The sequence below is a fragment of the Hemitrygon akajei genome, chromosome 3 (assembly GCF_048418815.1).
Source record: "Hemitrygon akajei chromosome 3, sHemAka1.3, whole genome shotgun sequence".
NCBI lineage: Eukaryota > Metazoa > Chordata > Chondrichthyes > Myliobatiformes > Dasyatidae > Hemitrygon > Hemitrygon akajei.
The window spans coordinates 44,964,027-44,977,852 of record NC_133126.1 but is presented as its reverse complement, the minus strand read 5'-3'; the positions used below and the strand labels follow the sequence as shown (position 1 = coordinate 44,977,852).

Sequence of the window (13,826 nt, the reverse complement as noted above, 5' to 3'; positions counted from 1 at the left end):
ACGGACTCTGAGAGTGCTTCTCAAAGAAGCTTTGTAGAACTTCTGTAAAGTTGTTCATCCTGTACATCAGCAGCAGACCAGCTGCTGACTCTGGATGTTAACTTGGTCTATGCATTCTCTTGAGTGAAGTAGAACTCCTTGCAGCAATGGCTTACTGGTTGAGTTGTTTTTGGTTATTTGGGGCTGGATCAGGCTAGTTCTGTTGGAAAATCAGTTTGACAGAATCCATGAGGAGGGTTCAGATTACCTGAGAGTGCTCGGAAAATGCTTTATGGAGCTGAGCTGCACTCCAGGGCATTCACGAAAAACTGAAAATGGCATTGCAGAAAAGAAACTGACTATTAGATAAAAGGTGCGGCTCTCTTCTGGTAGGATGGTGGTGCGTTCGGATGCAGCGGCTTCGCGGGGGCCAACCAAAGGTGTTTTCGTCTATTTTAAACATCTTTTTTTTAGGATCTCAAGACAATGCTAGAGATTAAGAACTTCAAGTAACTGCAGGTCTACCCATCAGTGAGCTGCTCGTTGGTGGAGAAGCTGGACTTGGTGCGTACCTTATTACTGCCCGCCACGGAAAGGCATCAGAGTTGGTGCATGGTGTGCAGTCTAACAGCAAATGTTTGTCCTGACATCCCTCTTGCGACTGCAAAACCCTGTTGGATATTGGTAAGATAAAATGCTTCAAGTCTGTTTCCCTTGTATATTAGTGAGATAGACAGTGGGTGGGATGGCTGCATGATTTCGGTTCTTACCTGTTGACAGTCCAGGAGAGTAGACACGGAAGGCGGTGTAGCACAGCGTCTATCCTGGGTTGACAGTTGGCTCTTCCAGCAGTGCTGCCCTCCAGTGTTCGCTCGGTGGAAAGCAAGCTGGATTGCGGGCATACGTTCTTCTGCAGGCTGCTGAGAATTGCTTGTACTTGCTGATAACACCCAAGTGCCATCAATTTACAGGACATGTCACTCAGGGACTTGGGTTCTATATATTTTTGTGTGAATGTCCATTTACTTGTTACCTTATGTGTGCTATATCTGCCTTGTGCTGTGTATGACTATTAGTACTGTGTTTTGCACCTTGACCCAGGAAGAATGATGTTCCATTTGGCTGTATTCATGGATCACCATATTTGGTTGAATGATAATTGAATTTGAACTTATGCTAACGTACATGGTGCAAGTGGAGTTCGTATTCCCTTCCCTTGTCCTGCAGCATTCATTTGATCCATCTTCCATTTTGTACAAAGATCATTAAATGTTGATATTCCAGATGACCCATTGTGGCAAAGAATGGGCCTGGCACTGTTCCCACAGAGCACTTCATTCTGTTGCACCATACTGTACTATCTGACCCTTGGAGGAAAACAAGTTGTGCAAACAGAGCACTTGACATATCAATCATACAGTCTGCACAGTGTGTTCGATGAGTAAGTGGAGTCTTTGGATGATTCCCTGCCCAGATGCTCGATCACCAAAACATTTAAACGAGCACCAACCCCTGAGTTAATTAATGGTGAGATGAGCTCCTCCCAGCAGACCCTTTATGCAAAGCTAGTCTCAGTGCCATTGCCTACTGCCCTCAAGCTAACTGAAGTGAGAAGGCCTTCAACTGTCTCCTTTTACACTCGGAAAGGGATGCCGTGATCTTTGTCATCCTGAGCATCCAGTTACAATCTAAGGACTAAGGAGCTGGTGGTGGACCTGAGGAGGGCTAAGGCACCGGTGACCCCTGTTTCCATCCAAGGGGTCAGTGTGGACATGGTGGAGGGTTACAAATACCTGTGGATACGAATTGACAATAAACTGGGCTGGTCAAAGAACACTGAGGCTGTCTACAAGAAGGGTCAGAGCCGTCTCTACTTTCTGAGGAGACTTTAACATCTGCCGGACGATGCTGAGGATGTTCTATGAGTCTGTGGTGGCCAGTGCTATCATGTTTGCTGTTGTGTGCTGGGGCAGCAGACTGAGGGTAGCAGACACCAACAGAATCAACAAACTCATTCGTAAGGCCAGTGATGTTGTGGGGGTGGAACTGGACTCTCTGACGGTGGTGTCTGAAAAGAGGACGCTGTCCAAGTTGCATGCCGTCTTAGACAATGTCTCCCATCCACTCCATAATGTACTGGTTAGGCACAGGAGTACATTCAGCCAGAGACTCATTCCACCGAGATGTAACACTGAGCGTCATAGGAAGTCATTCCTGCCTGTGGCCATCAAACTTTACAACTCCTCCCTCGGAGTGTCAGGCACCCTGAGCCAATAGGCTGGTCCTGGACTTATTTCCACTTGGAATAATTTCCTTGCTATTATTTAATTATTTATGGTTATATATTGCTATATTTCTACACTATTCTTGGTTGTTGCGACTGTAATGAAACCCAATTACCCAATAAAGTATGTCTGTCTGTCTGTCTGAAAGCCATCTCACAGGCAAAGCGGTAATTCCAGACTCCACCTGACAGTTGTGGCAGGGCTTGAATACTATCACCTCTTATAAAGTTAAATCAAGTGGCACAGGTGACAACGGGGCTTCACGACCTCTCACAGCCCCGATGATCCTGTAATGTCAGTCTCTGAGGTCAACATGCCTTCAGAACGGTGAACCCACCAAAAGCATCTGGCCCAGACGAAATACCTGGCCAGTACTGAAAACCTGTGCTAATCAACTGGCTAGAGTGTTCACTGAGATTGTTAACCTCTCACTTTGGCAGTCTGAGTTACCTGCCTGTTTCTAGCAGGCTTCAATACTGGTGCGCCCAAGGAGAACGTGGTGACCTGCCTCAACGACAGTCATCCAGTAGCACAGTGATGAAGTGTTTTGAGATGAAACATATCAACTCCTGGCTGAGAAGCGACTTAAATCCACTCTAGTTTACCTACTGCAGCAACAGGTCCACAGTTGATGCTATCCACGGGCAGCAAAGGTGCATACATCAGGACGCTCTTTATCAATTACAACTCAGCATTCAATACCATCATCCCCTCAAAACTAATCAATAAGCTTCAAGACCTTGGCCTCAATACCTCTTCGTACAACTGGATCCTTGATTTCCTCACTTGCAGACCACAGTCAGTTCCGATTGGCAACAACATCTCCTCCACAACCTCCACAAGCACAGGTTCACCACAAGGCTGTGTGCTTAGCCCCCTGCTCTACTCACTTTACACTTATGACTGTGTGGCTAAACACAGCTTCAATACCATAATCAAATTTGCTGATGACACCAATGTCGTAGGCTAAATCAAATGCGGTAATGAATAAGGGAGATTGAAAACCTGGCTGAGTGGTGCCTTCTTATTCAATGTCAGCAAGACCAAGGAGTTGATTATTGACTTCAGGAGGAGGAAACTGGAGGAGTCCTCATTGGAGGATCAGAGGTGGAGAGGTTCAGCAACTTCTAAATTCCTCAGTATTATTATTTTGGAGGTCCACTCTTTGGCCCAGCATGCAAGTTCAATTATGAAGAAAGCATGGCAGCGCCTCTACTTCCTTAGGAGTTTGCCAAGATTCGGCATGTCATCTAACACTCTGGCAAACTTCTAGATGTGTATAATGAGGAGCATATTGACTGGCTGCATCACAGCCTGGTATGGAAATATCAATGCCTTTGAAAAGAAAATCCTACAGAAAAAAGTAGTGAATATGGCCCAGTCCGTCACAAGTAAAGCGCTCCCCACCATTAAGCACATCTACATGAAATGTTGTTACAGGAAAACAGAATCCATCATCAGGGACTCCCACCACCCAAGACATCCCCTCTTCTCGCTGCTGCCATCAGGAAGAAGGTACAGAAGCCTTAGGACTAACACAACAAGGTTCAGGAAAAGTTGTTACCCCTCAGCCATCAGGCTCTTGAATCAAAGGAGATAACTTCGCTTGCCCCATCATTGAAATGTTCCCACAACCTATCGACTCATTTTCAAGGATGCTTCATCTCATGTTCTCAATACTTATTGCTCATTTATTTATTTTTGTTATTTCTTTCTACTTGGATTTTCACAGCTTGTTTCTTTTGCATACTGGTGTGGTCTTTCATTGATTCTACTATGGATTCACTGAGAATGCCCACAAAAAAATGAATCTCAGGGTTGTTTATGGTCACGTATATGTACTTCGATAGTATATTTACTTTGGACTTTGAAACACTGGGCTGCTCTGCTGGCCATTCCCAGAGATGCAAAATAAGACAACATTGACAGCTGCTGGAAGACATACTTTAGCCTGTCTGAAACCTGCCCTGCTTCCAGTGCAAGGAACTGGTTACAGCAAAAAGCCACATCAAACATTCCAATGTGCAGGAATGCACTCATCAAGACACTGAAGCTGCCACAATGATTCTTCAGGGGAAAAGGTCAGGGTTAGGTTCTCCCACCACTGGAAAATGCAGAACAGAACTGTAAAAACCCGTCAAGTTAATCATGATGAATGTTGCTTGGGAATATAAGTTTGATGCCACGTCAAAAGAATGTCCATAATGTAGGCAAATGTAAACATATACTTGGTATACTGAACGGACAACACAACATCTTGGACTATACAAGTGTATATTTAATAAAAATATATCCTAGAGAAAAAATAATCAAATGGAGAAACCAGGAGGCAATATATGCGTTCTATACGTCTACTGGAGCAGCAGTAAACCAGGCAGAGCACCATCAAATTTTCACACTTAACTGCACATAATGCAAGCTGTTCTCCGAGTTGTACTTAAATAATGTTGAATATTATTGTCTTTGTTTTTTTCTTCTCCATAAAATGGGCAGAACATAATACGACAGTAAGACCTAGGAGCAGAATTAGGCCATTCAGCCCATCAAGGCTGGTCTGCCATTTGATCATCGTCAATTTATTTTCCTTTTCAACTCCCTTATCCTGCCTTCTCCACATAACCTTTGACCCTATTACTGAGTATGCACCTCCACCAACCGAGACTGCCTGTAGCCTTTGTCAAAGCTGTATACAAGACCAAGCACAGCCTCAGCCCAGACAACCAGCAGGCCTGCTCGCCAAGGCATCTGACTGCAACAGAAAGTTGATCTTGGCAAGCTATTAAAGTTCCCCGACTTCATCGCATCATCATCCCTGTGGCCTTACATGGTCATTCTGTCAGAAACCTCGATGCAGGTGGTCATGGTACAACTGACAGTTTCTTGGGAAGATTGGACTGAAGAGGAATTTGAACGCAAGAAAGCCAAATACCAGGAGTAGGTACAGCAGTGCCAGAGACGGGTGGGGTGTATGATGTGAGCCTGTAGAGTTGGAGCGTAGACGTTTTCCTGGCAGAACCTACTCTCTCATTGGCATTACAGGGGCTGCAAAGAAAAAAGCCATCAGGACCTTCTCAGAGGCTTTGAGTGGGCCTCCAGATGGCTCTGGATCAAGAGGTGTGACCCGTGGACCAATGCTGTTGGGACACATGCCAGGGCCTGATGAGCCCTGGCTAAGTATTCTAGGCGAGAATGTCTGACCGCAAACACCCCATGACCCCAGGCTACATCACTGATGCTATGTCCCAATGCATCCTAGGATGTATCTCAGCATCAAGAACACATCTACCAAAATGAAGTACTAATTTCTCTCTTTCATGGAATTGAAAGATATTGAGGCTATGGTCTAAGAGTCTCAAATCAAATTATGACTTTTTGCCCTTCTCTTTGTGCTACCTTAACATACTCCTGTTTCAAAGTAATCTGTATGAATGGGGCATGCACAAAGTTTTTTTCCCATTATATCTCAGCATATTTTACAATAAATTAATTACCGATGACCTTGCAACCAATTCAACTATAAAAATCTACGCACTGCTGCAGAGTGTATTCCAAGTATACACTTAAGCACAATGAGTTTCATTTTTTCCATTAGGTGCTGCTATTCTCCTATCCTGACTGTTTTACACTTAACATTTAGTTTTCTTGTTCCAAACTCGATTGTCTTAGTCACTTTATCACACACAGTTTATTAAATAAATAACAAGCACACAACTTGGTCCACACCTTCAATGATACTCAAACTCATGCTCGAAGATTGCAAACATTTCTTTCAAAGTTCCTTTAATTTTGGCACCAAGTATCTTTGCCTAACCACAAACATAAATTTGTAACGTTGGTATTCTCCCTTATCCATTTCAAAGCTTTCCCCGCATCAGGCTATATTTATAACATACTTCTAGTTCAACTACTCAATCTGATATTAAAATCCTATCTTTAAGAAGTACTTACTTGTCCTCAATGAAAATCATTTAATGTTTCTGAAGTAGCAGTCAGCAAATCAGTACAGTTAAATGCACCTCACATATTAGCCTTCATTAAATGTCAAAACATGAGATTACAAAGCATACTGAATATCCTAATAAAATATATTTCACTGATTTCACAAGGCCCAAGAAAACACTTGCAATAATTTAGCACTACAGCTTGTGGAAATATTTCAAGCCTTTCACATGATAAAGTGCCTTTGGAGGGTGACCAGAGCACCACTGAAGCAACCGAGGAAAAGATGGAGAAGGAACCCATCTTTTTCTTTCATTAGCACCAAAAAAATTTAAATATCCACCTTTAAACAAAGAAATGAGCTGTAATATTTGAGCCAGACGTATAGATTGCAGGATATAACTACACACGTGTCATGCAAGAAGCTTAGAATTTCAGAATAAATGTACCACATTGAGAAGATCAGAAGAATAAAGCTTCCTTAACAATTTTGAAAACTGCCATCCTTAAAAAAATTAAACACAGCTGCTGAACAGACTAGAGGGAATCTTCATCTACCAGAGGGAAAAAAACATCATTAAGTCAAGGGTTCAATTCTTTTCTGCAAAACTATATTAGTGAACACATTTGTTATGTACAAGAACAGATGGAGGACAAGCTGAAGTCTGAGAGCTTAGGTTCCATGTTATTTGTGTAGCTTACCCGATTCACAGACAATTGATCCTGGCTTCAACTCGAGCATCATAATGATCATTGAGATATCAGTGGAATAAAGGATCTGGGTCCGGTGTGGAAGAGTCACTGTCCAGAGTTCCGGTGTTGGATGAAGTATATACACCCATCCACCTTTGCTGCATGTAATCCTAGAGCCATATCTCTTTCCAATCAGGTCTGCTGAATGCTTGATGGCGCCATATTTAGTCTGTGTTGCACCACCTTGCTGAACTTTAATCGCAAACATAGAGTCATGACCCAGGAAGACAATGGCAGTGTCACCATTCTGAATGATGTCTTTGTACTCCACAAAACTCATTTTTCAAATGGAATGCTAGAACCTTGACAACCTAGAGAAGAACAATAACGTAAAAAATAACATAGTTAACGTTTTTTAAAAAAAATCAAATTAAACATAACTAAACTTTTCAATGTTCCTTACTGCTCCAACATAACACAAACTTATATCAAAACATCTGAATGGATCCTGTAGAACGGGTTGTGTATGAAACACAGTTCACTTTTTCCAAGCTTTGTAGGTAATTGTTTTACATTATATGAGAATAAAATACATGCTTAAGGAATGAGCAACTGATGATTTTTGAGTCCTGATTAGGGTATTGGCCTGAAACGTTCACTGTTTACTATATGCTGCCTGACCTGCTGAATTCCTCCAGCATTTTGTGTGTGTTGCTTTGATTTCCAGCACTTGCAGATTTTCTTGTGTTCATTGTTATTATTTTTGATTTGTTTTGCATTTTTCCTCTCACTCGGGGGTAAAGGGAAGCTGTGCCACTGGTCATGCTAAGATGGGTTGGGGGTTCTGCCAGTGCTCTGATCAACATTTAACCCTTGATTTAAAAATATACAGAAAGAACTAGGCGGAAAAATTAGATGACTGTTTTCCAAGAATTTCCAAAGTGACTAACAGCAAGGCTATTTGTACTCAGAATTATAAAGGAGAAAATCTTAAACAACTTTATTCAACTTAATGATTAAGCAATCATTATTGTGAAATCCAAAAACTATAGACAGACTGTTCTTCCATACAGTCTACTGTGGTAATCTTCACTGTTTATTATGGGAGTAAACTGAAAACACTTCAGCCTTTTGCAGTCTAATCCTGCTATTAAAAACACACACAAAGAAAATTGCTTGAATTCGCTGGCATTTTCAAAAGCATTCCAAGTCGTAATCTTTGCTGAACCACCTCTCTGTATTTTGTTTAGAATAATGGTTTCAAGATCCAAATTTTTTTTTAGATTCCTTTTTAGATCTATCCCAAATGGTGTGCTGAGTTTTTATATTCCTCTCCATACAATGGTCAACATGCCACCAGTTTATCACCATTCCCTAGTACTCGTGACTGATCAAATGCATTGTGCCCATTAGAACACATATCGTTCAATATTAGTAGCAAGGACACCGTCTGCAGTGTCTAGGGCATTAAAGAACAAAAACAGATCATGAAATAAAATATCAGAATATTGAATGCAATCTCAAATACCACTTTTTAAATTTCCCAATTGCATTTGGGAGCGGAAGAATCAGCACACATAATCACAACGTAGGAAGGCTGCTATCCCATGACAGTTATTAAATAGTCAAGTAAACACCTATTTTTGTTTGGAAAAGATAAAGGAAATGCATTGGCAGAGTTTCAAGTAACACAAAGGAAGATGTACGGAAATTAGGGTTTAACCAGTTAGTTATGTACTCTGAAAGCACATAAACCCTCTGCTGACATTAATATCCAATTGAAAAAGAACAGTAATATACTTCCCATTTTGCTTAATACAACCACACCTTTAAGCCTAGTGAGGTCAAAGTGTGAATTTGAAAATAGTGGAACAAATGAAACAAGATTCAATCTAGCAGGTACAATGAATTATGCAACTTCTCATTACTCGTGTTCTCAAATCACCTTGACCTATTTAGTTGCTCATAATTAACTGGCTTCTCCCTCCTTGCTCTGGTGCTGGTTTTTTTTAAAAGATAATTTTCAACAAACTATTATATTACTTGAGGGTGGGGGGGAGGTAAAACAAAAATCAGCTCAGCTGAACCCTCCCCTACCCTTTCTCCACCCACTGACGCACTGAATAGCAATCATGTAATTATAGACTTCAAATTGTGATTTCAAAGCTAATGAAAAACTGTAAAACTCCTACCTTGCCCTCTGCTGAGATAAAATAACTCAAGACAGATTAAGAACTAAATGTGACCTTTCTAATCTTATGACTCAGCAGCACGTTGCGCACACTAGATCAGTAATCAGGAAAGTTGAAGTATATTTTAATAGCAGATTTTTTCTTGCTAGCAATGCTTAAATAGCTCTATTGGACTTGCTATAGTCAGGTTTGAAAAATTAAATAATTTCTGATTCACTAACTAGAAAACACAACATTGTCAATTAAGCAAAATCTAGAAAGAAATGCACTTTGCAGGTGAAAGCTGGTGCCTGGTATTATTTTTAAAGACAGTCTTAATAATACAAATTATTAAGCATACTTCTGTCTATCATAGCTTAGAACATAATATCTACCATGATGAACATGTTAACAAAACTTTGCACCGTTTTCTGTTGCAGCAGGAAACTAGAGCCAATGTAAGTGCTTTAATCAGCTTGGGAAGCTCAATTCCAGTATCAAATGCACTAAAACATTCATTAGGACCATTAGTAGATAGACAGTGATGTAACAGTCAAATAATGGCAGTGGTGTCTGTCCCTAGTATGAAATGTTTTCCCATGCATTATAAGGCAATAGCCAAACGCTACGGTCCAGGGAACTTATTATCAAGGCAGAAATTTAATTGGAAATCTTACAAAGAAGCAAGGATACAATTTATGGCTCAATTACTTTTATTTCTTAGATGATGCAGAAGTATTCAAGCACATTTTCAGACATTTCTGTTACAAATTTCCCTAAGAAGTGATATACTTCTGTAGAGAATGATGCTAGCCAAATTATAAATAGGCTTTTCTCTTGCACTCCAAATTAGTCATCCAAAAATCAACATATTGTCACCTCACCTAAACATTTGAGCTTTTCATCCAATTAACTTGCTGGAGCAAAGCTGGTCGAAAACAACATCCATATATGCACTCCCTATAGAAGTGGTGAGTTATTTCTGATATGCCATGCAAGATATTAGAGGTCATATTAATTACTGCAGTTGGTTTACCTAGGTTGAATTCTTGCTACTGATACCATTCAGATCCTGTCACAGTACACAATGCCATGCATGGGCTAAACCCAACTTTATCTAATGAAATCTATTTTCTGAAGGCCTAACAAAGTTAGCATAATTTTTTTTTAAAAAAAGCACAAGCAGTGTTTTAAAATTACCTTACTAAATAGTTCCTGAAACTGCAAACTCAAGACACACACACACACAACAGAACCTGAATTAATAATTTTTTATAGCTAAATTTCTATGACCTAGGTAATATCAATTCTGACTATAGTTCTCATCTAACAGTTGGAGCTGCTTGTTATTCAGGAAGGAAGTGCTTCACCTGACTTTGGAAAGCCTTTTTGCCACCCACAAATGTGATTCACTGTACCTTGACAGTTGCAGCTCTAATAGAACATTAAAAGCTCAAAAACTATCCAGTACAGAGCAGTCTGCATTCCATCAACTATTTTAAGCATTGCTTTTCTCCAGTTCTCTATTGCGATGCTGCAGTACTCATTATTTACAGCTCACTAAAGCTGCCACAGCAACATCCCCTAAATCTGTGCCTTTCACCAAAAAGAAAGGATGGGCAAAAGGAGCAGATACACGGGAAAACTATTCTCCATGTCACACACTATCCTCACTTGGAATACTTCAGAATTCAGCATCAGGTTTAATATCACTGGCATATACAGGAAATTTGTTGTTTTGAGGCAGCAGCACATTGCAATACATAATAAAAACTATACAATAAGAAATGTATTTTAAATTAAATAAGTAATCCAAAAGGAGAGCAAAAAATATTGAGATAGTGTACATAGGTTCATCATCCATTCAGAAATCTGACGGCAGAGGGAAAGAAGCTGTTCCTAAAATGTTGAGTGTGTGTCTTCAGGCTCCTGTACTTCCATCTTGATGGTAGCATTAAGAAGACAGCATGTCCTGGTTGATGGGGAGGGGAGGTCCCCTAATGATGGATGCTGCCTTTATGAGGCATTGCCTTTTGAAGGTCCTCGATGCTGGGAACGCTGGTGTCCATGATGGAGCTGGCTGAGCTTGCAGCTTTTTCAGATCCTGTGCAGTGGCCCGTCCTTACTAGACAATGATGCAGCCAGTTAGAATGCTCTCCACATCACCAGGTTAAAATCTCCGAACATCGTACCCAACATTGTGGGAATTCAGCACACAAAATGTACCAAGTGAGGAAGACAGCACACCACCACCTTCTCAAGAACAACTTGGAATGGGAAATAAAAGCTGTCCTGCCTGGAGAAACTTTAATCATGAGGTGTTTTATTAACTTGCATCACACTTACATTGGAATCTTATACCCACAGTCACAGGATATTTTGTTAGAGGATTACCACATTCAAATTTTTAATTGACTAGTTGCAACACAACTTATTTTGATCAAAAAGGCAAATACTAGAATGCTAGAGCTAATCTACTATATAAAGAACCCAATAACAGAAGTCACTACAAGTGAGAACAGAGAATAACACCAATTCATTATCAGCCAACTCACATGTAAATGATTAATGAAGTGACAAGCATTTATATTGTAGAGCAGTTTGGTACATCGAGACTAGCCTCAGGACTGCAAGTGCTTCTGAAACATCAAGAGATAATAAGATTGTTGAATATCTTCCAATGCAGAGCTTACTGAGGAAGCAACTTGCTTAAGAGACAAATCACATTACGTTAAGAAACCGGAGTCATGGTGCAAAACAAGGTGAAACATTTCACAATGGCTGTAGCTGAAACTTGGCTAAGGAAATGAAATAGAGGCAACTGCCTGGGAAGGAACCAACAATGCTAAATGGATTAAATCAATGCCATGGTCATTTCTAAAATTACACATAGGTATTCAGAAACAGGTGTGGGCTTCAAGCTTGTTCCACTGTTTAATGAAATCACTTTACCTGCTTACTTCCTGGGCCGATTCTTGCTCTGATCCTAGACAGTCTAAGTAATTGAAAAATAGTTTTTCTATTTTACATCCCCAACCACCATTAGGTTCCCATCAGTCACCTTATATACAGATACAAGGTCACTTTATGGTCATAGAAAACAATGTATATAAGCTAGCTCAAACAAGAGAAAATCTGCAGATGCTGGAAATCTGAGCAACACACAAAATGCTGGAGGAACTCAGCAGGCCAGGCAGCGTCTATGGAAAAGAGCACAGTCGACATTTCGGGCCAAGACCCTTCCTCAGGACAGGAGTCTTCAGTATTTAGTGTTATATTTTATTATTATTGTGTTCTTTTCAGCAATGCATCTGATCTGGATTAACAATTATTTCGATTTCCTTTACAATTATGTACTGGAATTGACATTAAACAATCTTGAATCTAGATCTAATTAGCTCCCTTCAAAATATTGGGAATTTCAGTCTTTTTTTGTAACCTATAGTAGCTTATGTCTTGCACTTGTAGTGCTGAGGTAAAACAAATTTCACAACGTATGTTAGTGCTGATAAATCTGATTCTGATCCTTAACATTTTAAATTTCAATAAGCACAGCTTTATTGTTTGTAATTTAACTACCGGAGTTTGTGAATCATCGAGCACTGCACTCTTCTCTAAACAAACACATCCTTTGAGATACAATGCTCAAAAGAGCGCAGTTCTCTTGTGAAGGACTGCTTGAATGTTTACAGACCAGCACCATGGCAGGAGTTCATGACCACTGGACCAACAGCCACTGTGCTGTCGCAACTAACAAGAGCCTTTTCAAATTAGCACTTGCAAAGAATCTCTCAGTTTCTGTCCCAGTAAGCAGAACTGCACAGGTAAGAATGATCATGACAGACGTGTTAATAAGTTGTAAATGTCATGATTTCCTAGACTGGCAACTACCGTCATGACCAAGTACAAAATATCCTCAATTATACAACAGATGGTAGGTGAAGTCACTGCAGGAGATGCAGAAGCTAACTGAGATTCATGGATTCTTCACACTGTCGAGAACATGTGGCTCAAGCAACTATGACACTTCCAAAGACAGCTAATCAAGGACACATAGTGCCTGCTGAAGGAGCACTTCATAGAAGTAAAAGGTCTCTGTCACTGACTTGTCTTTCACTTTGTGCCACAGTATGCTATCCACTGTAATCACATCACACCCCCAGCCCAGCAAAAGTCAAAAACAACAAGGCCTCTGGAGCAGATCAAAGCACTGCCAAAATACTAACATGCAGTCAGAGCACTTATGTGGCAAATTCATGACTCATGCCTCTCATCTGACACTAGGAGACTACACAGGGTGATCTCAGATGTTGGAGTCAGCATCATTTTCCACAAAGGAAACATCTGGATGCAGTAATTACGCAAATGGGAGGGAGGCTTTGCATTGTCTGCCAAAGAGAAAACATGGCAAGAGTCTTCCTCAGCTGCCTTCTTCCATAAACTGAAGAGCTCCACCGCAGCTGCAATGCAGATTCCACCCAGCAAAAGGCATAATGGAGATGATCTTCATCACAAAGCAAATCCAAAAAGAACGGGGAAAGCAGCATCAACCATAACTGAGCAACAGTGTGCACGTCGTTTCAGAGACATGGACAAATCATCACCTCAGATTACTGAAGTACCACAGTATTCTCTCGATACATTATCCATTAGCAGGATAGGAAATCCAACAGAGACTCCAATCCCAATCATACTCAGTGAATTCCAATAAGCAAGCCGCAGCAAGTCCATGCCCGACACCAGAAACAATTATTTTATC

The 13,826-nt window shown here is 40.6% G+C and overlaps 1 protein-coding gene across 1 annotated transcript in view; it reads right to left on the bottom strand.

Moving 5' to 3' along the window:
* The window catches only part of trmt61a (tRNA methyltransferase 61A), a 57,252-nt gene that overhangs the window by 34,927 nt on the left and 8,499 nt on the right, over nucleotides 1-13,826 (bottom strand). The window contains exon 2 of the mRNA XM_073039742.1: nucleotides 6,906-7,267. Coding sequence (XP_072895843.1) covers nucleotides 6,906-7,236 — 331 coding nt within the window. The 5' untranslated portion in view covers nucleotides 7,237-7,267. The remainder of the gene's footprint in view (nucleotides 1-6,905; nucleotides 7,268-13,826) is intronic.